The sequence below is a fragment of the Macadamia integrifolia genome, chromosome 5, assembly GCF_013358625.1.
Source record: "Macadamia integrifolia cultivar HAES 741 chromosome 5, SCU_Mint_v3, whole genome shotgun sequence".
Lineage (NCBI taxonomy): Eukaryota > Viridiplantae > Streptophyta > Magnoliopsida > Proteales > Proteaceae > Macadamia > Macadamia integrifolia.
The window spans coordinates 45,193,109-45,219,295 of record NC_056561.1 but is presented as its reverse complement, the minus strand read 5'-3'; the positions used below and the strand labels follow the sequence as shown (position 1 = coordinate 45,219,295).

Below are 26,187 nucleotides of genomic sequence, written 5' to 3'. Positions count from 1 at the left end.
TCTTGTTCAAATTCTCTGAGAAAAGAGACAGAGCTCGTTGCTTGGAAGGGGGCCCGTGGCTTGTGGGCCGAAAACCCATCTTTCTCCACCCTTAGCATCGCCATTTGCTGCTGAATCATGTGGACTACTCAATAGTTTCATCCACTTGTTCCCCATCCCCAAGAAATTGTCAAATTGTTGCTTCCTGGAAGCTTTCCAACTCTGTGATCAGGAACCCTGATTCTCCTTGAGGATTGTGGTTCTTTGTTTTTTCCTTATCTCCCCCCCCCCTTTTTGGGGTTGAATGTATTTTCTTCTCCTTTGATAATGAATTATTTATTTACCCCCCAAAAAAATCCAGCAACCATTGAAAAGGCTGCCCAAGAAAACCCATTAATCAACAAATTCCAGAAAAATATTCCATTCCATGTAGAAAAGAAATCAAATCAAATGATGGAAGTGTAATCTAACATTCAAAAACAAAACCTTTTTCCTTGAGTACCATTCACAGACAAAGAAATGACAGTCATTAACATCCTAGAAATACTCTTGTACACTTGAATAGTTTCACATTGTTGGCCGGGAGCATAATAAATTGCTTGTTATTAAAGAAAAAAAAAAAAAAATCAAACAGCTAGAAAAACGACATACCTGCTTACAAACCAGTTGGGAGTCACCTTGGGCACGAATTTGCGTAAACCCTTTCTCAAGTGCATATTTCAATCCCAAAATCAAAGCTCGATACTCAGCAACGTTATTGGTAGCAATGCCCACCCCTTCACGCAGTCGACATACCTTCAGAAGATTAAAGATTTGACAGCTGAAATTGGTGCTTGAGGAATACTTTCAAATATATTGCTTGGATAAAAAAAAAAAATTTGTGTCCAAGGTAATGCATACGACTATTCCATCTTCAGCTCGTATTACAGCTCCAGCACCAGCTTGCCCTGGATTTCCTTTTGAAGCACCATCAAACTCAAGAATACAAGGGAGCTGTGCATATGAATGGAAGTCAGATTTTGTAGTTCACCAAAAATGCTCAATAGCAAGAATGCAAATGCAGCAAAAATCAGCTCTGGAAACTTTCAGGCACTTTAGACTGATGGCAAGGGGCAACAATTCTTTATTCACATTAGCGGTGGTAAGAATTTCAATTAAAATTAAAATAATCACCAACAACAAAATGTATAAAAAATTACTTTGTAGAAGGATAGAAGAAGGATGTTTGAGCGAATAACAATACAGGAGAGGAATGCTAGAGGTTCCATTTTACTGGTAATGTAGATTTCTTCACCATGCCATACATCATTTGGTCAACTAAATAAACTCCAATTTACACAAATTTAGACAATGACAAAAAGAGAACAAAATCTCCCCTTGTTTTTTTTTGGTGAATAATAATTCATTACCAAGAGAAACAAACTATACAAGGGGAGGGAAAGGGGATGGGGAAAGCAATTAGCCAGCTAAAAGAGGGGAGAAACCTAAGGGGAAGGGGGAAGCAACTACACAATCCAAAAGATGGATCACAACTAGTAAAGAGGGTAGGAGGGAGCACCCTCAAAGGGGGGGGGAGAATAATAGAAGAAGGAAGACCCCAAGAGACAACAATGAGCATGTGCCTTAGGGAATCCTCAACAATATAGTGGGGAAGGGAAGCAAGTTTAGAGCTCACGTCAAAGTAGATGACAATCCAAATCTTATCAAAGAATCTAGATTTGGCCGTCCATCTATGAAGATTTCTATTGTAGCTAATAGAGGCAAAAAAGGCAAGATTACCCGCGGCATCACAAATGGAAGAACCACCAAAAGACATGTCGACCCAGATCCATTCACGGCTAAGAGGAAGAGCTCATCTACTAGCAGGCCAGCAGCTTCTAAGGACCTTTTTCCAGATAACAGAGAAGAAAAGATAGAAGAAAAAGAGATGGTCAACATATTCGATGCCATTCCAGCCAGGACAGCAGGAGGGGGGACATGAAGGTGCTGGTAGATGAGTAAATCTCCCCAGCTTTGTTGGGATAAAACACCAACTTGTCATGCATTAAATCCAAATACAAATTGATGAGGCCACAGTGGTCTCCGCACCTAGGGAAATTTGCAGTAATAGTTGGTTAAAGAAAACCAGTTAACCAGGTATTCAGAAGTGCGTTCCGATTAGATAAGAGTTGATTAAAAGACATCATCACAATGCATGCAACATTTAAAGTCCCCATTTTTTAAATTAAAATTTTATACAACTTCCCTGTATTGTGATGTAGTAGGGAATAATTGGAATTACAAAAACAAAAAAATATTTTAAGGGAGAATGTTTTATGTCTGGGATGTAGGGGTTGCATCAGAGCAAGGGGGCCAATGGGAGTGCACCTGGAAGCATCAACAGGGAGGGCATTTCCACCTTTCATGGGGGGGTGGGGTGGTCATTTCACCCGCCTCTGTATTTGGGTGCAGCCCCTACACTCCCGGACAGAAAACATTCTCCCATAATTTAAATAGCTTTTTATTTTGAAACTATTGGACAATCGAGGGTTCAAGCGAATAATGCTTAATTCAGATAGTAGTTGGCAACTAAAGCATCAGGTCAACTATTTTATAATTACTTGGGATTTTACAATATCACAACTCAAATAGGTCAATTCAACTCAACAAAGCCTTACCCAACTAAATGGGGTCAGCAACAAAAATCCTCGTTCACCATTCAACTCAATTTATTGTGCAATTTCACAACAAATAGTAAGAAATAAGAAGTACTAAGGTTAAAGATGAGGGAAGAAGATGGAAGAGAGGAAGGAAGAAGAAGAGGAGAAGACACGGTAGGAGGAAAATCGTGAATGAGCTTATTGCTCATCTCACCCAAAATAGATTCAAATAAGTTTAGCGAATTACATATTCCTCCCTTAGGGAGATTAAAAAGAAATAAGAGAAATATGGGAAATTACATATAAGGACAACTTAACATAAAACATCCCTAATGTACCCCTAATACACATATTCTAACACTCCCCCTCAAGCAGGAGAATAAATGTCATGCATTCCCAGCTTGCATAAGAGGGTACTGAACTGGTGAGGAGGAATGAGACCTTTGGTGAATATATCCGCTAATTGATCACCTGTCCTCACAAAGGGTGTGCAAATATTACCAGAATCAATCTTCTCCTAGATGAAATACCAGTCTATTTTAATGTGCTTTGTTCTATCATGCTGCACTGGGTTGTGAGCAATGCTTATTGCTGCTTTGTTGTCACAGTAGAGTCTCATAGGTCCTTCAGTGTCATACCCCAACTCGAGGACCAACCGACGTAGCCAAGTGAGCTCACAAACAGTATGAGCCATTGCTCTGTGCTCAGCCTCTACACTGGATCTACCTACAATCGGCTATTTCATACTTCTCCATGTAACCAAGTTGCCACCCACAAATGTGCAATAATCAGATGTGGATCACCTATCAGAAATGGAGCCAACCCAATCAACATCGGAATAACCTTCAATCCTCAAGAGATTATTCCTGGCATACAAAAGGCCTTTTCCTGGAGAGGACTTCAAGTATTTGAGGATACGATACATAGCATCCAAGTGCCCACTCTTGGGTGCATACATAAACTGGCTCATAACTCCCACAACATATGAAATGTCAGGGCATGTCAGAGACAGATAAATCAGCTTCCCCATTAGCCTTTGGTATTTCTCTGCATCTACAAGGGAAATGCCACAATCCTCTCCTAGCTTATGATTCTGCTCAATAGGAGAACTTGCTGGTTTACATCCCAGTATTCATGTTTCCTTCAATAGATCTAGAACAAATTTTCTGTGGCATACATTTATTCCCTTCTTAGATCTTGACACTTCAATACCCAAGAAATATTTCAAGTGTCCTAGATCCCTGATCTTAAACTGTTTAGCCAAATAAGTTTTCAGCCTAGCAATATCCTCATCATCATCTCCAGTCACCACAAAATCATCAACATACACAATCACTGCTGTGATGGTGCCATTACCTCTCCGAATAAATAATGCGTGATCTGCTTTACTCTGGGAGTATCCATTTTTTAGAATGGCCTGTCTGAACCTCTCAAACTAAGCCTTTGGTGACTGCATCAGACCATAAAGTGCCTTCTTTAGAAGACACAACTTTCCATCGGCTCCTGGAAACTTGAAGACAGGAGGGGGCTGCATATACACTTCCTCCTCTAAATCTCCATGGAGGAAGGCATTCTTCACATCTAACTAATATAGGGGCCAATCTCTGTTTGCTGCCACAGATAAAAGAACTCTTACAGAGTTATGTTTGGCCACAGAGCAAAGGTCTCCTGATAGTCAATTCCATACACTTAACTGTACCCTTTGGCCACCAATTTTGCCTTGTAACTCTCAATAGCACCATCTAATCGGTACTTGACTGTATAGATCCAACTGCATCCAACTCGAATTCTCCCCCTAGGAAGGTCAACTAGTTTCCAGGTTCCTTTCTTCTCAAGGGCCATCATTTCCTCTGACATTGATTGTTTCCACTTAAGGTCTGACAAGGCCTCAGTAACAGTTTTGGGAATTGAAGCAGAAGAAATAACAACTGTAAAGGAAACACCTATAGGAGAGAGAGCATCATAGGAAACAAACTGGGCTATGGGATTAGTACAAGCTTTTACCCTTATAAACAACAATAGGAAGCTCCACCAATTGAGGAGAGGAGATGTTTTTTTGATTGAGGACGAGGAAGCTCAGGATGTGGATTCAAAGAGGACTCTTGGCATGTCTTCTTTGTCCTTCTTGTGTACACAATAACAGTTGCCTTCTCTGCACAAGGTTTATCCACAGTAGCAACATCATTTATCACTTTATGTTTGCCAATATCAAAGGAAAAAGGAGTAAGGCAATGGGGTAAGAAATGGAATGGCATCAGTAGCCTTTTCACCTTCATTTCCATTCTCCCCCTGAAGACTATGCTGATGAAGTACAAAGTAAGGGACAGACTCAAGAAAAGTGACATCTTAGGAAAGAAATCTCCTGCGAGATGATGGGTGATAACACTAGTACCCTTTGGTGGTAGAGGAATACCTAAGGAAGAGGCATTTTAGAGCATTGGGATAGAGTTTGGTGCAGGAGGATTTGTTTACATGCACGTAACAAACGCAACCAAACACCTATGGGGGAAGAGTGAAAGTAGGAGACTAAGGAGATAGGAGTGCGATTGGGTTTTGAGACCCAAGAATCTTGGTAGGCATACGATTAATAAGGAAAGCTGCAGCAAGAACACCTTCAGACCAAAAGGTTTTTGGAACATGCATACCAAATAAAAGACTTCTACCAACTTCTAACAAATGGCGATTTTTCCTCTCAGCTACCCCATTCTGTTGGGGTGTATCAACACAAACAAGCTGATAAATACCATTGTCGGTAAAAAAGTCTTGTAAACCACCATACATGTACTCCCCCTTAATCAGACCGAACAATTTTGATCCTGGTTTCAAACTGGGTATGGACCATTTGATAAAAGTTTTTGAAGGCATCATAAACATCACTCTTATGCTTCATAAGAATGGTCCAAGTACAACGAGAAAAGTCATCCACAAAAGAAACAAAATAGCAGTAGCCAAACAAAGAGGTAGTGGGAAAGGTCCCCAAACATCAGTATGCACAATATAAAATGGAACAACAGATCTATTACCACGATAGGGATAAGATGAACTACAATGTTTAGCAAAAGTACATGGTTCACAATGAAATACATGAGTAGAAGAAAAAGATGTAAGCAAATGAAGTAATTGTTTCCTCATAACAACAAAAGATGGATGTCCCAAACGTCACTGCCAAAACATCAGAGAGTCTATAGAGCTAAAATCACTACGGCCACATGCATAAGACTGCTGTCTAGGCAAAAAAGGTAACTGCGGCTCAAAACGGTATAGACCGCCCTCCTTATGTCCACTACTAATAATCCTCTTCGTCCCCAAATCCAGAAACAGACAATGAGAAGGAAAAAATAGGATACAACAACTCAGGGTTTTAGTTGAAGTGCTCACAAACAATAGGTTCAAGGTAAGGACGTAAGGTTGGGGACATGAAGAACATAAGCAAGTGAAATGGAAGATGTAATGGGAATACTGCCTTTACCAGAGATAGAGGAGAAAGTACCATAAGCTACTCGGACCTTACCCTTACCAGAGCAAATGGAGTAGGAGTCTTAGCAATAAGACGTACCGGTTATGTGGTCAGTGGCACCAGAGTCAATGACCCACGACGGAGCTGTGGAAAGTGCAGAGGTGGTAACATAGCAGAAGCTGAGGCATCCTGTTTGGTAGATGGGCTATCAAGCTTAGACATGAACTAGCGAAGCACTGCAATATCATCTCTAGAGAAGGAGCTGGTATCTGCCTGCGAGGGGGGTGTCTCTAGTATCAGGCTCTGTCATAGTAGCATGGGTTTTAGCCCCTCCTCTACGGCCACCACGTGTGCCAAAAGATCCACCACATGTACGAGGACGGCCATGAAGAACCCAACACCTATCACAAGTATGTCCAGGTTTCCCATAATGATCACACTGTCGTCTATCCCTGTCATCTCCACGAGAAGTCCCTTGACCTCGGCCACCTCCACGCCATTCTCTGTGAGAAGTGGAGGAAAGAGTAGAGCGCTCAAGTGAAGGTGTAGAATCCATGGCACCTCTCCTGGTTTCCTCACTCAAGAGGTAGCTACACACCTCATCAAGTGTAGGTAGGGGTGACTGGCCCAAAATCTGCATCCGGACCTGCTTATATTCTGAATTCAGCCCACCAAAGAGTATCAGAACACGCTCGTTTTCAAGAGATCTATAGACCTTAGCTTCATCATCGGGATTGGTCAAATGAAGATCTCGGTAATGGTCAAAATCCTCCTAGAGTCCGATAACAATGTAATAGTAGTCAGAAATGGACTTAGCCCCCTACTTCATGAAGAGTGCTTGCTAAAGAAGCTGATAGACCTTCACAGAGTCACTACTCTGTCATAGGTCCTAGAGACACTATCCCAAATATCCTTGGCAGTTTCTTTTCGTATAAATCTCCTACCTATCTCAGGTTTCATGGAGAAAAGCAGCCAAGTCATAACAGTGGAGTTTGCAGTTTCTCTTTTCTGGTACCCGGGGTCTGCGACAGCGGGAGCCTTAACAGCCCTAGTAATATATCCTAGCTTCCCTTTACTCTTCAGGATAGCTTCACAGAATGTGACCAATCCAAGTAGTTGGTACTATCCAACTTCACAAGAGAAATCTAAGTGTTAAGATTGTCAAAGACAATCGAACTGGGGTTGGTACTACTCGACCCACCCGATGTAGCTTCCAAAGGTTCCGTGAGATTAGACATAATGTAAGGATGCCCCTAAACAACACTCCAAGGGGGGAACCCAAAGCAAGGGGGAACACCAGCCCAAAAAAAGTCTTCTTCTCGGAACTCAAAAACAAAAAGCAAGCGAGTAAACCATACAGACTTGAGGCAAAGCCAATAAAAAACCACTTCAACTATGGAGCTTCCTCAAACAACCACATACAAGCATCATAGGAGAGAGAACATCTAGCAAACACAACCAAAAACCAATCTACCATCCATTTCAGACCATAAAACCTAAAAAAACAAAACCAAACAATACCTGACAACAAATGGAGAATGGAGTAGAACTCCAATAGCACACAAAATCAGGGAGCAAGGCTTGGGGAGTCAAATCTAGACCCCTGGGCGATTCCTTTAAGCTATCCCACTCTCCCAACCAAGCATGGATGAGAGAGAAAAAAGGAATCGAACCTGGCTGGGGCGGTAATGGCTGAATGGGCTTCTCCTCTCTGTATGAGCCCCAAACTGTGTTTGTAGCCTTTAAATCTCCCTCCAAGTGTCTTCAAACTTGTGTTCACAACTCCATTAGGCTTTCTTGTATACTTTTTTTTTACATAGTATAGTCTCTAGTGAACCCCTCTTTCTTTTAGGGTTCCAAGAGAGACTTAAAGAATGGAACCAGTTTGTACACCCCTGATACCAAGTTAGAAATAAGAAGTACCAAGGTTAGAGATGAGGGAAGAAGATGGAAAAGAGGAAGGAAGAAGAAGGAGAGAAGAAGAGAAGAGAAGACATGGTAGGAGGAAAATCGTGAATGAGCTTATTGCTCATCTCACCCAAAATAGATTCAAATAAGTTTAGGGAATTACATATTCCTCCCTTAGGGAGATAAAAAAGAAATGAGAGAAATAAGGGAAATTACATATAAGGACACAACTTAACATAAAACATTCCTAATGTACCCCTAATACACATATTCTAACACAAATTGATGTAGATCGAACAAGGAAAGAAAGAAGACCAAAGAACAATTCTACCTGCCCATTAAACCAGTCCAATCAGCCAGCCTTTGGACCACTTTAGTGGGCCAGATTTCGGCCTAAGAGATCTTCTTTCATGACTTGCATGTGGTATCTTCCCTTAGATATGGAACTGTCAAATCTAAAGATATGGAGCTGATTAGGAAGAGATTTGATATTGAATATAGTTCCAATTTAGTAGTTTATATTTTCTGTTATTTAATAAATCACAATGTTTGGATTATATATAGTTTCGATTTCAGTTACTAGGCATTACTTAGATTTCAATTACAAGATTTTATTTAGTTTAAAGTTACTATTTTGGTGTAACTAGGAAATAGATTACAATCTAGGCTAGTTTCTATTTTCAATACATTGAATTCTTGTAAGAGATTTCCTACCCCACCAAGAGTGGGATTTCGATTGCTATTAATTAAGGGGACGGGTAGTTAGAGCTCCCAACAATTTGATGAATTAAAAAAAAAATGGTTTGTAAAACAATGTCTGTGAGATACAGTGAAGGAGAAAGTCCTTGAGTCTGTGAGAGAGAGACAAAGGCCTCCCTTCTTCTTGTTCCCCTTGTTCTTCTTGTTTCTATTTTGTTGTTCTGTGATTAACCGATCATATGAGGAGGAATCCAGACACTATCTATACACTAGAGTTGCGGCTGTTGATCCTTGAAGGCTGAGTTATCAAGTTCCCACCGAATCTGGTTCAGAAGTTACAACTCCTTCTGTGTGGGAACAGTCAACAGTGTAATGGAGATTTATGCACCAAGAGTCGAGCCCTGTAAATACAGCACCAGTAATGCCCCAAATTTTGGAACCTTAGATTATATATCTTTTTATGTTATTTTCTAAGCTTTGTTAAATATTTAAGGTTAGGCTTTATTTTAATGACTTAATGAGTAAGCCTAGTGGTTAGTACCTTGATTAATTAGAGGTCCTAGGTTCAAATCTTGTTAGTATAGTAAATAAGAGAGTTTTATTTAATTGAATTCTTTTTCTTTTACTTTTCAGATTCTTTTCTTTTATCTTTAAGATTCCTTCTTTTAGTTTTTAAAACATTTTTTGTGGACTCCACCCAATTTAGAAAAACCGTGAAGTTAAAGAGTGAGAGAGGGGGAAAATAGAAGAAAACCGTGGGGAAGAGAAAGAGACGTCAAGAGGGGGAAAGAGAGAGATTTGGGTGATAAAAGAAAGAAAGAAAGAGAGTGTGAGGGAAAATAGACTACTCCGTACCAAACCAGAAAGGGGTGTCCCGTTAAGCCACAGGACTTATACCCACTGTGCACAATAGTGTATATTTAGTCACAGAGTGGTGACGACAGTGTGATTCACGTATTATGGGCGGTGGTAAGTTATTTCCCTCAATGCTGGCTGAAGTGTGATAAAAATGAATATTTTTTTTATGATGGCATTTTAATTAAAAGTGTGATTTTGAGAAATTAAAACTATTTGTTTTAACCGTTGTTTTTGTCTGATGGTTTGCCCTGTGATGTCATTTACGGTTTTCTTTTATTGAGCTGTTGAGTTTAAGCTATGATTTTAACATCATAGATAATTGAGAGGAATATATCCGTGGAGCAAGAGTTCGAGGGTGACCTGAAGCTACTATCAGTTTATTTTATTTTGTTAAACGATTGTAGTAGGATGTGGATTCATGTAAACTCTGACAGAGTGTTTTTATTTAAATTTGAGAATGCACCTTAGATTGCCACCAGTAGGTCAGATTTGGGATATTTTATTTATGAGTAGTTGTTTTATTTTGTTGACACTTGAATATTATGAGTTCTCATATGCCTGTTTGTTTTGGTGAATGTTTTCGATCGTTTGATCATTGCCCGCGAGGGTTGTACCCTTACCTGTATCTGGGTTTGGGTCATGACAGCACCAGTCTTCAGATCTAGGCCGAATTCTTAACAGCATCATACTCTCCATAGGACCCTCCTTTGATGACAGAATCATCTTCATTTGATGGTTCGATTATGCTTTGTGTTGTGAGTTAGTAATTCTGTGTTTAGTTTCTAATCCTGAACCCCTTTGATATCTGTAAATCCAACGTTCAGCTTTGGCTGAATATTTGAAGACACATAAGTGGCCTATGTTCAACCATAAGGATCTCCCCACCTGAACCTTGCAGTTGCTATTTCTGGAGACTTGTATAAGTTTCACTTTAGAGGGCCACTACTATTCCTATCAGCAGCAATGATTTCTGTTTCTTTTCACTGTGTTTGCGATCCTTTAAGGGCTGTCATTGTGACTTCTAGTGGGGTCATATTTGTGATAACAGTCTTAATTATTCCTTGTCATGGGACTATAATTCCTTCACTTACTATCGCTAGAATTGGGTGTCAAAGCCTACTATTGTCAGTGCCCATGATCCTAATGTACGTTAGGACCTTATTGACCTAGCCTACATTACAAATGTTTAAAAGATTCAGAAGAGTGCATTGTAAATTTCCAATGTTTCAAAAAGATTCGAATTTGGAAAGAGCCTGACAGCCCAGGGCCTGGGCCCAAAATGAGTCCCAGAGTCAGGCCAGCAAAGTTAAGCCAAAACTCCAGACCTTTATACTCTGTGCTAGGCCTGTTTTGAGCCCAATGTGGCCAGACAAATTGCCACTCCTAATCCTACCAGAGCTTATTGAAATAAGGGATATCCAGTAAAATGTTTTAAACCATGTATAAACCCAACAAAATTCCTTAACTGATCAGATAAGAATGTTAATACCATGGTTGAGTGTCAATGATGGCATTTAAACAATGAATTCTGCTATACCTCACCTTTACCCGCATGAAGAAGGAAGCCCCAGGTGATCCAGTGTGATCCTTCTGACTCTGCTTTTCTTTGCCAGACTGGATACTTTCCTCAAGTTCGGCACCAGATTCAGCACTGCTACATTTATTCAACCTCAGACTTTCCACTGGCAGAAAATAAGAATTGAGAAGCCCAGAACCCAATCTATCTGTTTCCACTTTTGTATCACATTCTTCAAACAAAGGTTTTTTTGGCAAACCAGAGGGTAACATTGCCTCTTGTTTACTACCTCCCAGTTCTTTGATTGCATTATTAGCTTCCTGAGCATTTGGCACTGATCGCGGACTGAAAACATTGGTTTCCTCCAAACAGATAGAACTTGCAGTCTTTCCAGAAGAATCCAGCAATTGGTAGAAACTGCAAGCACCCTGCCCCTGAAAGGAAGTGATCTCACAATATAATTAAATCAGAAAACAACAAAGATGAGAAGAAAGCTAAAACAAAAGTATAAAAGCTATCTTCTATAAGATACTGATAACCAACGACATCAAATGGTGAAACAAAACTGTAGTTGAAGGCTTGAAGCTTGAAATGAGCTAAGTCCATATTAACATATGGATGAGAGACCTTTTATCCAAAAAATTAAATGCTCTCAAGATTCAAAACCCATGAATTCAAGGACCAAGAGTGCCATACTGTACAAAGTATTTACTCCATCAGGACAACTCTTACATTTCTATATGGGGAGGCTTAACGTGTAGCTTTGATCCCAATCTACCACAATGCAATTTTTGCATATTTTAATTGCAAAACATGTGATATGCATGTTGAAATATTTCTCTCTGAAACATGTAACAGGAAGTTTCTCTTTGAACGTGTCATGTAATGAAACATGTAAGAGGAGAGGGGATATCTGAAGTTTATCGAATTTGAGGTTTACACAGCAACGTAGAGGGATTCCCCCAGGAAGAGGGAATTGCTTTTCTTGTTTCTTTGTACGTTTTCTTCCTGGTCGTATCACAATCAATTAAATACAATTGTCACATCATACTCTGATCTCCTTGTACATCATATATTTTATGGGCAAGAGAACGCCAGCTGGCATAGTGACCAGCGCACGCGTCCAATGGGAGGGCGTGCATGAGAAAAGCACGTTCTTTCCGCACCTGCTGTGTTTAGGCGTAGACACACAAGCGGGTAGCATTCTTTCTTCCATATTTTATATATTGCATACTTACAGTGTTTTATGCTTTAAAACTGTATTTTACATGTTTCCTTTGCATTTCCATGCATTTTTAACCATTTCCATATGCAACTTTAGACTTGTATCAGATACATCTCTTAAAATCACCCTTCTGATACAATACCTGATATCGGTACTTAAATCCTTAGGCACCCTTCCAATCCCGTGGGTTGCCTAGTCGCCTTAACAACTATGGAGGGAAGTTAAATGATTACTATGAATGAGCACCTCAAGAAGCCAAAGTTTTGTTCTATGATTCCAGAAGTTTCCACTAGCTACAACGAGCAAGACTAACAGATAATTATGTAACTTAAAGGAGTTGAAGGTTGCAGCTATACCTTTTTAATTGGGCAAACAAAGACTTTCCGACCCACATCTTTCCCATCTTTTACTATTTCTATACGGCATATTCCAGCACCACAAGAGCACATAGTTCTTGAAGATTGAGGAACATCACAGTTTTGATAAACTTTCCCACTGTCATACCACTCAAAAAAGTGACAATTTTTGTCCTGAACAAACTCAAAGAATAAAAATATCAGCTGCGGCAATATATAAAGCGAGAAAATGTGAAATTACATAGAATATAAAGTCAAGGCTCATCAGGAGTCACAGTAAACTAGAATGCAAAGGACTTTACAACTATGACCATCCTGGTCAGTAAAATATCACTGTACATATTGATGGGTTCCCAAAGGCCAAAGGAAATTATATTCACTTAATTCATCTCATGAGCTGAATGCCAGATCTCTCTAGCTATATTTCACGTGACAAAGGCTCTGTGATATTTCACTCTGAAAACTTTTTTGATTTCCTGTCCACTTGTTATAATTCAAGAACCCATTTTCCAGTTTGCCTCAGGTCAGACACGTGGGTTTTCTATTAATTTTTAAGAAGGCTTCAACTGATTTGATCTTCAACGTAAGGGATTCCTTGGAGTATTATCTCCACACCAAATTACCACTCAAGCAGCAGAGCAAGCACAAATTACCCATTTACATAAACATAAACCAGCACAAATAGAAAAAAGGAAAAATATCTCCTCAAAATTACATTTTGAAGGCCACCACTTAGATCACCACATCTCATCATCTCATTGCCATACTAGGAAAATATGGACTTCCATCTGCATATAGTCTTTTTAACACTGCCTTTCAAAGAGGAAATCAATCAGTAAAATAAATGCAGCCAACAATAACCATTCCTACAAATTGAAAATCTTTGGATTAGGTTCCTTTTATGACGTGATTGCCCAACTGATCTGAGAAAAATAAGAAGTGGTACTAGAAGAGAAGGTAAAAAAACAACCAGAACAGCGTAAGATTAATTGTTCTCACTCAGGTCATAGGAACTTAAAACTTTCAAACCTAGGAGGAAAAGAGAGAGAGAGAGAGAGAGAACACATTCTTTTTCTTCTATCGGGTAAGGGCACGTTGAAACGTGAGGCTGCCAGGACATCAATGCATGCCTTGTTGGCCAAGCATCACCTTTAACAACTGAGTGATGCAGGCAGAATAAAAAAGAGAAATGCTAGAAGGAAACCCAGGGTCAGCTATCTAGAGGAAACCCTCAATACACTTTAACCAAATGGTATCCCCCCACCCGCTATTTCATTGCCTTCTTTTCAAGAACTTTTGATTTCATGAATTCCAATCCAAAGCAGGAGTCCTCTAGATGGCTGACCCTGTGGTCCCCTGGAAATGTCCCATAATGAAAGCCTGCATGTGATCAGCCCAATTCCAAGAGAAACTAAAAACCAGGCAGAGATATGGTGCCAGAAAGTAGAATATCTAAAATCTAGATCTAAGGATTCAGTCCCTCGCTGAACAATAGATGGGATTAGCAAACCAAGTATCCACACAATTTCAACAACACACATTCCATTATTTAACAACATTAAGATCCACTACATCATACGGAGAATGAGATAATTATGAACTTAAAAAATAAAATTTTGAGTAAATTACACCTGGGGTACACTCACGTTTGAGCTACCTACATTTCATAAATATTATGTTTGGGATAATGTTTCGTAATTGTTATGTTTGGTGTAACTTCTTCACATTTCCAATTTTTCCCATAAAAAAAATATTTGGTTTTTTCCAATTCTTCTCTGGAGTGAGCTAGGGGAGAAAGAGAGTGGATGACAGACAATAGGGAAGACAGAGAGAGAAACAGAGCGGGGGAGATGAAGAGAGTGAGCTAGAGGGAGAGAGAATGGGGTAGGGGCTGCAACAGGAGGGAGCAGAAGGTGGGCCAGGGTGTTGAAGGAGGGGAGGAAAACACTGCCAGGGCTCTCCAAAACTTGGCTGCAACAACTTTTGCACATCATTATAAACCCATATTCGGCCAGCAGTTGCAAAAAAACCAACTTCGGCTCTAACTGGGTAAGTAGGTTTTGAATGCCTAACCACCATACCCCCACTAGACATCAATGCCCTTTCAAGCCCATCACGCACATGTTTTTCAATCTCATTTGAGACTAGTCTCTAGCCAAGGCCTAATGTCATCCAAACTCCAATCATCTACTCTTCTTCTACTCGTCTGAAAACCACTCAAAATCCTCCACAGTAATGATTCCAGCAGCCATTAATCCGATCCACCAGTTTCTTATTGCCCAAAGACCTGTAAATTCCATCAGTCATATTCACCAGTTTCTTTAAATCATTCTCTAGAAGTTCCTTTATCTTTTACCTTCGTCAACTTTCAATCCACAACCACAACCTGAACCTGCATCAATTTCAACGTCGTCTTCACAAACTTCTCAACCTCCGCAATCTGCCCTTCGAAATCCGACATACCCATTTAACCAATAGCACAGTCCTCAGACTTGTAAAAGCTTTCCCCATCAATTGGGCAAGAAATAACACAATAATAAGAAACAACAGATTCCAAATCAAACTAATAAAACCTTTCTCCATCCAGTGTTTCTCCAGCTTCCCAAACCACTCTCCCGGTACACCGAGGCAAAATGGTGGAATTCATCAGATTCTTCTTCTACTGCAACAAATCCTTGCGTCTCTCAAGAATCATCTCACCCCTAATTGAAAGACTGAAATCTTACCCCCAGGCAGCTTCCCATTGAACAAGGCATTGGAAACTCCATCATACCCAACCATTTTGACACTCAATTTCTTCTCTGCAACAACTACAGCCCTTATTGCAAGAGGAAGCAGAGAGAGGAGGGGGTTGCTGGAGGGAGCCAAGGGTGAAGGGGCAAGGGAGAGAGAGAGAGAGAGTGGGAGGGAATAGGAAGCAATGTTGGAGAGAGAAAGAAGTGTGGGAGCTGGCAGCTGGCTATCCGGGGAGATAGCATGGATGCCTGACAGTGCTCTGCATCTTGGCGGCGCCATTAACAGCGTCAATCACTATCCAAACTACGTCCATTCCATCGGAAGAGGTGGCGGTGGGAAGAGTTAGAGGTGTTGGCATGGCAAAGTTGGAAATATGAAAAAAAGTACCTGAACATGATGTATCAAACCCAAGGTATCCCAAATGTAATTTCTCCTAACGTTAGGTACACAGATGTAATTTACCCTAAAAGTGATATACTCCCCATTTGAGAATCTCAAAGTCAAGAAGGCCAGGTGTGACAAGATGTATAAAGTGATATACACAGCTTTCGAGCCAATCACGATTACAAGATATCCTCCCCTCCCCTAATGACATCGATCCCTGTCTTGTGAACCCATGCCGTGACCCCTATGCCTCCCTCCCCTCTGGCGGCCTCTGCCGTCGGTCCCCACCTTTGACAAGCCATACTCTCTTCTTCTACCCTTCGGCCCCCCATCTTTCACCCTCCACTGGCCTTTGTTCGCCTGGTCTTCTTGATTCTGAGATTCACAAATGGAAGAATTGCGTTGTGGGATCCTTTCTAGGCAGTAGACCCCCTTTCTCCATTGCCAAATCTTCCCATATTAAACAATGGAAACCTTCCTGCTCCCTGTTCACCTATATGCTTGATAATGGAACTTTCCTATTCAAATTCGACTCTGACTTTGATAAGGCCCGAGCCATTGATGGAGGACCTCGGTATGTTGGGAAAAAACCTGTTTACCTTAGGCAATGGGATGCCCATACTTCATTCAACTACACTAAACCCGCATCAATTCCACTTTGGGTTGTCTTCCCTAAGCTCTCCCTTCATTTTTGGTGTGTGAAAGGCCTTAGTCTTGTTGGATCCCTTATTGGAAAGCCGCTTTATTTTGACTTGTGCACCAATACCATGAATAGACTTTCTTTTGCAAGAATATGCATAGAACTTCAGGCCGACCGTGAACTCCCTTCTTCGGTTACGATCTTGGACGGTGAGGAACATTCCTTCCCTCAGGAAGTCAAATATGACTGGTGGCCTCCCTCATGTTCATTTTGCAAATGTTTCCGTCACAATACTTCACCATGGCTGAAAGTGCCATCTTCTGAACAAGCCACCAACAAAGAATTAGCCCTAATTGAAGATCAAGCTCCTCCTGTGGACCAACAGCAGAAATCATCCTTTCAGATTTTATCTAAAAAATAAATAAGAAAAAAAAGAATTGTTCTGCTCAACTGACTAAACCTAGGATGCCAAATTCGGTCTCCGATCATCTTTCATCTGAAGCCCCGACCCCCAGAACTGATGGTTCTTCGCTGAGGTCTTTAACTGCTGGTCTAAACCCTTTCTCGGTTTTGGCGACTACAAATGATGCTATCAAAGATGAAGATCCTGTAAATCTCAACACGCTCGTCTCCGCTGTTGCCCGGGTTCTTCCTTTTGAGAAATCTCATTCTCAAGTCTACTAGGCTAGTACCTCTTCTACCTTGGAACCCATGCCCTTCAACTGCAATCCTTGTCTTCCCCCTCACCTTCCTCTCCCTGCTCTAGTCGTCTCTGCAGCTGATACTTCCTCATTTTCCCCGTCCCTCAACCAATTCTCCTCAACCCTAAATGCCTCTTATCCCAACCATTCAAACCGGTCCCACCCTCTATACCCTGTAACCTTTATAACCTGACCCACCCATTTAAATAACCACCCCAAACCAACCCTTAACCCGACCAATCCAGTCCTAACCAATCCATTGGTTAACCTGACCCGTCTGATCCAAACCATCACCATCCCTCTACCCCGCTTGACGCTCCTGCTACTGTCCTTTTTCACCACATGTGCTTGAACTCTAATGGTCCCCCACCGTCAACTTGTACTCCGGTCGTGCCCCAACTTTTGCCGCCCCACTGGCTATGTCACCTCCGTCGACCCTGATGTCAAGGAATGATAATGCTATCCTTCGGTCGTCTCCTCATTTGTTCAATAGAGATATCCCCATCGTCGACCCCCTTCTCATCGCCTTGGAAGGTGCTAACTTCGCCACTGCTCTCGATGGCCCTCTACTTCCACCGTGGCCCTCTGTTACTTGCCACTAGTCCCTTCTGTGGATGCGACTACATCTACCATGGTTCAATTAGCCACTAAAGCCTCTACTGTTGTTGTTAGGACCAATGCTCATGCTTCCGTCTCCTCTCCTGGTCACTCGGTAGTCCCTGGCGATGACTGCCCTATGCCTCTGCCATCTCACACCTTGGAAGGCGTCATCCTCAACTCTCCATCCCTCCAAGACATTAATATGATGAAGCTAGACATTGCTGCTACTATTCCCATCTGGTGCCCACTATTGGCCTTTTGCCAGCCCAGCTAAGATGGATTGAGGATTCCATGGCTTCCGTTGCTGCTGCCCACAATCTTGTTTACACTGAAGGCCCCCTCACCCTGACCCCCTGCATGCCCCAAATGCTCACCCCAACTGTGACTCACAATCTGGAGACAGCTTCCACTTTTGGGATTCTTGACCCGCAGGCCATCTCCTGCCAATTGACATACAGTTTTCCCCTACCCTCCTTATCCAAAGTGGCTCCTCTTGTCCACTATAGAAACAATGTTGTTGGCCAAAAGGTCTTGCCTTCCCTTACCCGTTCCAAGGGCCTGACCATTCCTAAAAGGGCCAAAACCACCGCCAACTCCACCCACTCCCCCCCTAAAGGATATTCCCTGTCGGATCAATCACAAAACTGGTCCTTCCTCCTGCTCGGTTAAGTCTCGGCTACCCTCTCATCCCCATTCCAAATGAATCCTTGGACTATCTGGAATGTTAAAGATCTTAATTCCTCCGCCAAACATGTTGTCATTTGCTCCTGCATCAAATCATTTAAAGTAGTTGTTTGTTGTCCCCTCGCAACATTACATCCATTGCCCCTTCTTGGTCCTACATCACCAACTACTCCCACTCCCCCAATGGATGCATCTGGATCCTCTGGAACCCTCATCTTATTCACATCGCCCATGTTGCCTCTTCCTCTCAAGTCATTTATTTCTCATATTCTCCTCCTTCGAGCTCCCCCCTCTCCTTCTTCTCTGTTGTCTATGCTCTTAATTGAGCCCCTGAAAAACTCCCTTTGTGGTCTAATCCCTGCTCCTCCTCCACCCTTTCCTCCCCCCGGGGTGAGGAGATTTAAAAGTGGTTAGGGCTTCTCATGAGAAACTAGGGTACCCCTATTGACATCCTCTCCTCTAACTCCTTCAATGAGTGCATTGAGGATATAGGGATGGATGACCATAGGTGGACGGGTTTTAATCTCACCTGGCACAATCATCATAGTGGGTCTGATAGGGTGGCTTGTAAACTTGACCGTCTTCTCGTCAATGAAGCTTGGCTCTCCTCCTTCCGCTCCTCTCACGCCTGTTTCGATCTTCCCAGCATCTCTAATCGTTCCCCCATCTCCCTTTTCGTTCAGCCCCATATCTCCTTTGGCCCCAAACCTTTCAAATTCTTTGACATGTGGACCCTCCATTAAGATTTTCTTCCCTTGATCAGGGATACACACCCTCTGTGGTCTGATCTCTGCTCCTTCCCCTCCACCCTTTCCTCCATCCCCTGAGGTATTGGAGGAGATTTCAATGCGGTTAGGGCTTCTCATAAGAAACTGGGAGGTACCCCAATTGACACCCTCTCCTCTGACTCCTTCAATGAGTGCACATTCAGGATATAAGGATGACCTCAGGTGGTCGGGTTTTAATCTCAACTGGCACAATCGTCGTAGTGGTTCTGATAGGGTGGCTTGTAAGCTTGACCGCGTTCTTGTCAATGAAGCTTGGCTTTCCTCCTTCCCCTCCTCCCACGCCTGTTTTGATCTTCCTGGCATCTTTGATCATTCCCCCATATGCTTTTTTATTCAGCCCTATATCTCTATTTGCCCCAAACCTTTTTAATTTCTTTGACATGTGGACCCTCTACGAAGATTTTCTTCCCTAAGTCAAGGATACCTAGGCCATCCCCACCACTGTCTCCTCTTCTCCCCTTATTGCCTTTACCAAAAACCTCAAGAGTGTCAAAGTGGTTCTTAAAGCCTGGAACTCCACATTTGGTAACATCTCTGCGCAGGTCAACGCTTGCCAAGAGAAACATGATCTCGTCCAGTCCAGGCTCCAATAGGACCCTATCAACTCTTCCCTGGCTACTGAAGAAAAGTTGGCAAATATGGATCTCTCCTCCCGTCTTGCCTAGGAAGAATCTTTCCTTCGTCAGAAATCCAAGATCAAGTGCCTTGAGCTTGGGGATTCCAATTCGGCTTACTTTCACTGCTCCCTCAAAAGCCGAACAAATGCCAACTCTATTCATAAGCTCATCTCCTGCTCCGGTCAGGAGCTTCTCTCCCCCAATGACATCAAATTTGAAGCGGTTACCTTCTTTGATGATCTCTTCCATCCCCCATCCTCTTTGGCCTCCCCCTCCCTCCCTAAAATCCTTAACAAATTCGTCCATAATCACCTCTTACCATCCCTTCAAGCCATTCTCTCGGATGATGAGATCCTTTTTGCGGTCCTCTACCACAAATCCAATATAACTCCTGGCCCAGATGGTTTCAGCATGGGCTTCTTCTCCTCTTACTGGCACATCATTCGTGATGATCTCATCTTCGCCATCCACAGCTTCTTCCTCATCCCCTCCCAAATTTCTGGCATCAACCACTCTTTCCTCTACCTCATCCCTAAGGAGGGAGCTCGACGTATGACTAACTTTAGGCCCATCACCCCCTACAATCTCCTCTACAAAATCTTTGCTAAGATCCTCGCCAACCGTATCCAAAAGGTCATTGATTCCCTTATTAGTCCAAATAAATAAGCCTTCATAGCTTTTGGACTAAAAAGGGTACCGATGGCTTTGAAAATCTAAGAGCCCATGAACTCAGTCGGCCCTCGTTGAAAATCATGACCGCTGCAACTACCTCCGAGAAAAATCTTGCTTAAACTACTGGTTCCTCAGACTTGCTTGCGATCGCTGGAAAGAACCGATTCTCGGATCTCGAGAAGTTTGATGGTGATGGGTCTGATCTCTCCTTTCTGCCTTCTCCTGGGCAGCCGACTTCCTCCTCTGCTATTCCTTGCTTTTCGTCTGTAGCCCTCTCCCCGGCCACCGCTTCTTCCTCTTCCCAATAGTTTCCCCATTTGTGCTTCACAGACTCCTCGACCTCTGTCCCTGGTACCTCATATCCCCCTGCTGACTCGCCTTTTAATTTTGTGGAACACTCTAAACTAGGTTCATCCTTTTACCCTATTAAACCGTTTTTAGCGGTCCAGCTGCTGAACCGTTTCTCCCGGCCATCTCTTTAGCTTAACTCCACCACTCGACCACCTGACCCACCATTGCTCCACCTTACTCGACCCGCTTACCGCACCCACCAACTCTCAACCTCCATCTGTTGCTCCACCCTTGAACCTGAACCCATCTCCTCAGACACCAACCTCTTGCTCTCTAATCCATGATGCCTCTCCTATGCCTAACTCTAGTTTTGCTTCCTTTGAAGGCTAATTGTCTGCAAACTCTTCATCGGACGTCTGATTTCCTACAACCTCTTCATCGGCAACCTCATGCTGCTTTCCTGGGCCCCTTACACCCTCTGATATCTCGCCACCCAACCTTGTAAGGTCTCGGAATCGCCGCCGGTCCTCCTGCAACTGCTTCTTCCTTGCCGCAGGCTGTTGGGCTCCACCCCTCTATGATCATAGCCCCTTTGGAACCTCAGTCCTCCAGAACCTTAGTCTTGCTGGAGCCAACTGCCCCTGTTTCCACCCTTGCCTTGGAAGGCATTCCTTGTGGTTCTCTGGCCTTGGATGGCCCCAACCGAACAGGCTTCGCCAACAATTCGAACATCACTACCCCCATCCTAGAAGGCCATGGTCCTCCTATCAGCAGTTCCACTAGCACTATAGAAGGCAGTGGACCTCCTATCCCAAGCACTAAACTTTCGACAAGCCAAACACTGGGCACTACTCTCAACTTGCATTCCCATCAGATTTTGGCTACCTCAACGGCCCTAGCTCCTCTAGCTGTCTTGGCTACTTCAGATGTTATCCCGGAAGGTCCCATTTGGCACTGTTTTGGTCTTGGCCAATACCTGTATTAATGTTGACCATAACCAAACTACTTACCCTTGCCCTTCCTTACCCCCTACCCCTGATCAGCTGAGACCAATTCCCTTGCTAAAACCATCAATGAAGAAGAAGAAAACCATCCCCTCCTCTTCCAAATCCACCACCAGACCCAAAGCCAACCCTTTCCCTGTAACCTCTCCTGTCATTGGATACACCCGTAGGTCCTCCCTCCGAAACTCTTCGGCCCCTATTCCCCCCCCACTCTTCGGAACAATTGTTGCCCTCTTCCCCTTGTTCCCAATGATCCCTTGGACCATTTGGAATGTTCGAGGTCTAAACTCTGCGTCCAAGCAAGCTGACATTAGATATCGCATCTGTTCATCCCTTTCTAATCTTTGCTGCCTCCTTGAAACTAGAGTTCTTGAAGAGAATGCCAAGCATATCATCTCCTCCATCGCCTCGTCCTGGTCTTATATCACTAATTATCTTCATAGCCCCAATGGCTGAATTTGGGTTCTCTAGGACCCTAATTCCCATCCCATCAATGACATTTCCTCCTCCGCTCAAGCCATCCACCTATCCATCTCCCAGCCCTTGGGGGCTCACATTTGCTACCTCTCAATCATCTACGCCTATAATCTTACCCCCGTAGATCTTCCCTCTAGATCGATCTCCACTCATCTAGTCCTCTCACGGATTCCAAGCCTTAGGGTATTACGGGGGACTTCAATGCATTCGTTTTAGTCATGAGAAGCACGGAGGCAATCCCATTGACCATCATGTAGTTGATTGCTTTAATGATTATATCGATGATATCAGCCTCAATGATCTTAGATAGTTTGGGGTCAAACTCTCCTGGCATAACAGGAGATCTGGCAGCTCCCGAGCAGCTCGCAAGTTGGATAGAGCTCTAGTCAATGAAGCTTGGCTTGAGTCCTTCCCCTCCTCTCATGCCTATTTTAAGGCTCCAAGAATCTCGGATCACAGCCTTATCTCCATCCATGTTCTCCCCTTCCGCCCCTTTGGCCCTAAACCCTTCAAGTTCTTTAACATATGGGTCTCTCACCCAGATTTCCTCCCTTTAATGAGGGATGCCTGGAACATTCCGATCAATCCTTCCCTCTTCCCCCTCCCCACTCCTTGCCCTTTCCAAAAAGCTGAAGAATGTCAAAGCCTCCCTTAAGCTTTGGAATTCTTCCACCTTTGGCAACATCTCTTTCCGTGTCTCCTCCTGTCGGGACAGACTCACTTCTATCCAATCCAGGATTCAATCTGATCTTCTTAATTCCTCTCTTGTTACTCAGGAAAAATCGATGGCCTCGGAGCTTTCTCTGCTTCTGAGCCAAAAGGAAAGTTTCCTCCGCCAGAAAGCCCGAATCAAGTGGCTTGAGCTTGGAGACTCTAACACTGCCTATTTCAATAGATCCCTCAAATCCCGCAACAACGCCAACTCCATCCCTAAGCTCATCTCCTCCTCATGCAATGAGATCCTCAATTCTGAGGACATAAAAGCCGAGGTTATTAACCACTCTCAGGGTATCCTTTACCCTCCTCCATCGGTTCCTGCCCCCTGTTCCCCATCTTCTCCTCAATAAATTTGTCCCTGAGGATCAGCTTCCCTATCTCCAATCCATTCCTTCTGAAGAGGAAATTCTGTCGGCCATACTCTCCCATAAAGCGAAAAAAGCCCCTGGCCCTGATGGCTTCAGTATGAGATTCTTCACCTCTTGCTGGAACATTATCTGTTTGGATCTCATCAATGCTGTCCGCAGCTTCTTTCTCAATCCTAACCAGATTCATGGGATCAATCACACCTTCCTTTGTCTCATTCCTAAAAAGGAAGGGGTAGCGGTCATGAATGACATTAGACCAATCTCTCTTTGTAATTTTATTCACAAATTTGTGGCCAAAATTCTGTCCAACAGAATCAAAAAAATCATTAACATCCTTGTCAGCCCTAACCAATTCGCTTTTTGCGAGTTGGAATATTGCTAACAACATCAAGCTTTGTCATAAGATTGTTCGCGGATTTAATCGCAAATCTCACTCCTCCGCTGCCCTTCTGAAGATTGACATCCACAAGGCTTATGACACTATGAGCTGGGACTTTATCTCTAAAGTTCTCCTCACAATGTCTTTTCCCCCTTCCTTTGTTCACTGGATTCACTATTACATTTCCTCTCCCATGTTCTCTGTCCTTATTAATGGTTCCCCGGCTGGCTATTTCCCTCCTAGAAGGGGAATTCGACAGGGATGTCCCCTCTCTCCCTTCCTGTTCTCCCTCTCCCTAGAGGTCTTATCTAGATCCATCCAAACTACCACAGACCTCCATTTAATCTCTCCTATTCCTAAATGCAAATCCCAACATCTCACCCACAATGCATTTGTTGATGACATCATGATCTTCTCCAAAGCTGATCTCTCTATTTCCACCATTATGGACTCTCTCATATCCTTTGAGTCTCTCTCTGGTCTCCATATTAATCTGCTCAAGTCTAACCTCTTCCTTTTTGGAGTCTCTTCTGACTCCCATAATATTCTCCTTAGCTTGAAAAGTTTCTCCCCGGGCTCTCTTCCAATTAAGTACCTTGGTCCTCCCCCTTGCTTGAAAACCTGAGTAAGAAGCTTCAGCTCTGGAAAGGCAAACAACTGCTTTATGCAGGCCGTCTAACCCTCATCCGTTCCATACTTTAATCCCTGTACATCTACTGGTCCGGGGTTTATTCTCTTCCTTCAGTCACAATCAAGACCATTGAAAGCATCTTCTGCTCCTTCCTCTGTAAAGGAACAGAATCCTCCAGATTTCATCCTCTCAACTAGAGCAAAGTCTGTCTCCCCAAAGCTGAAGGAGGCCTTGGTGTTAGGCGGATAAAAGATTTCAATTCTGCATTTGGAGAATTGCTTCCAAGCAGAAGAGCATCTGGGTTGACTGGATCCACTCCTACCTCCTCAAGCACCATTCCATCTAGACTTCTCTTGTTCCTCAAGATTGCTCTTGGATATGGAGGAAAATCCTCTCTCCATCCCTTAGCCCTTGACGCCATCACCTTCTCCATAGGTAATGGTCAAACCACCTCCTTATGGATGGATCCTTGGCACCCGGCTGGTATCCTTGCCTCCTTAGTGTCCCCTAGGACCATCTACTCCTCTGGCATCTCCAAATCCACTACTGTCTCCTATAAGATGTCCCCCCTTGCTCAGCTCCTCCCTTGTTAGACCTATAGTCCTCCCTTCCTCATCTCCCTCCTGGCCACTGAGGTAGAGATGATAAATGCACCTGGATTCACATTCACTCATCCAATGGGATTTTCCCATCTGCCTCGGTTTGGTCCTTCATTCGATCCTCTGGCCTGTGGTTCCTTAACGTAACCTTGTTTGATTCAAAGGCTACATTCCCCGCCACTCCTTTACTTTTTGGAGATGCTTCTCCAATTACCTTCCTACCAAGCCTTTCTCATCCACCGTCAAATCCTTATCTCCCCTTTCGGCTGCCTCTGTCCCTATGACTCTGAAGACATCCCCCACCTCTTCTCCTACCCCCTCTCCAGCTCCGTCTGGAATCTGGTTCTCTCTAAATGCTAGGCTTCCTCGAGACCTATTCTTCCTTTTGATAGAGAATGGATTTGGATTGACATGACCTTCTTGGTTGTTATCAACCATATCTGGATAGAGAGAAACATCCGCAGATGGTCGTCCAAATCCTGCTCTCTTGATAAGATTTGGAAAGCCATCTCCTTTGATGTAACCTCCAAATTCCAATCCCTTCCCCTCAAGCCTATTCCCAGTTCCCCCAAGAATAGACATATCATTGCCACTTGGAACATCCAAGTTGACACCATTCCCCATGCCTAGCCCCCCCTTACATCCTCTTTTCTTGTTGCTTCCTCCCTTTTGGGTTATTGCCTTATTGGTTTGCTTTTGGCTGATCTAGTTTTGGATCTGTTGGTTGTATTTTGTTTTCTTTGGTTCTCCTTGTTTGCTAACCTGATCTAGCTCCCCCCCTTTCTCCCCCTTATATTTTCCCTCCCTCTTGGTTATGAATTTATTTATTCATCCAAAAAAAAATATGCCTTTATAGCTGGGAGAAGCATTTCTGATAACATCAACCTTTGCCATGAGATAGTCAAAGACTTCAATCGTAAAGCTCATTCCCCCTACGACCCTTCTTAAGATCGACATTCACAAGGCTTTTCACTCTATCCGTTGGGAGTTCATCTCTAGCGTCCTTCTTTAAATGTCTTTCCCCCCTCCTTTGTTCATTGGATACTCTCTTGCATCTCGAACGTCCTTCAAATTTCTAATAACATCTTCCTTTGCCATGAGATAGTCAGAGACTTCAATCGTAAAGCTCATTCCCCTACGACGCTTCTTAAGATCGACATTCATAAGGCTTTTGACTCTATCCGCTGGGAGTTCATCTCCAACGTCCTTCTTCAAATGTCTTCCCCCCCCCCTTTGTTCACTAGATTCTCTCTTGCATCTCC

The 26,187-nt window shown here is 43.1% G+C and overlaps 1 protein-coding gene across 8 annotated transcripts in view; it reads right to left on the bottom strand.

The window, feature by feature from the left end:
- LOC122079644 overlaps window positions 1–26,187 on the bottom strand; it is a 111,181-nt gene that overhangs the window by 32,639 nt on the left and 52,355 nt on the right. For 7 of the 8 annotated variants that reach the window (XM_042646278.1, XM_042646273.1, XM_042646277.1 and 4 more), the window contains 4 exons: window positions 12,638–12,811; window positions 11,083–11,490; window positions 880–972; window positions 631–774 (listed from right to left, as the gene is read on the bottom strand). In XM_042646278.1, the coding sequence (XP_042502212.1) occupies window positions 631–774; window positions 880–972; window positions 11,083–11,490; window positions 12,638–12,811 (819 nt within the window). The remainder of the gene's footprint in view (window positions 1–630; window positions 775–879; window positions 973–11,082; window positions 11,491–12,637; window positions 12,812–26,187) is intronic. The other variant, XM_042646276.1, reaches the window with a different exon arrangement.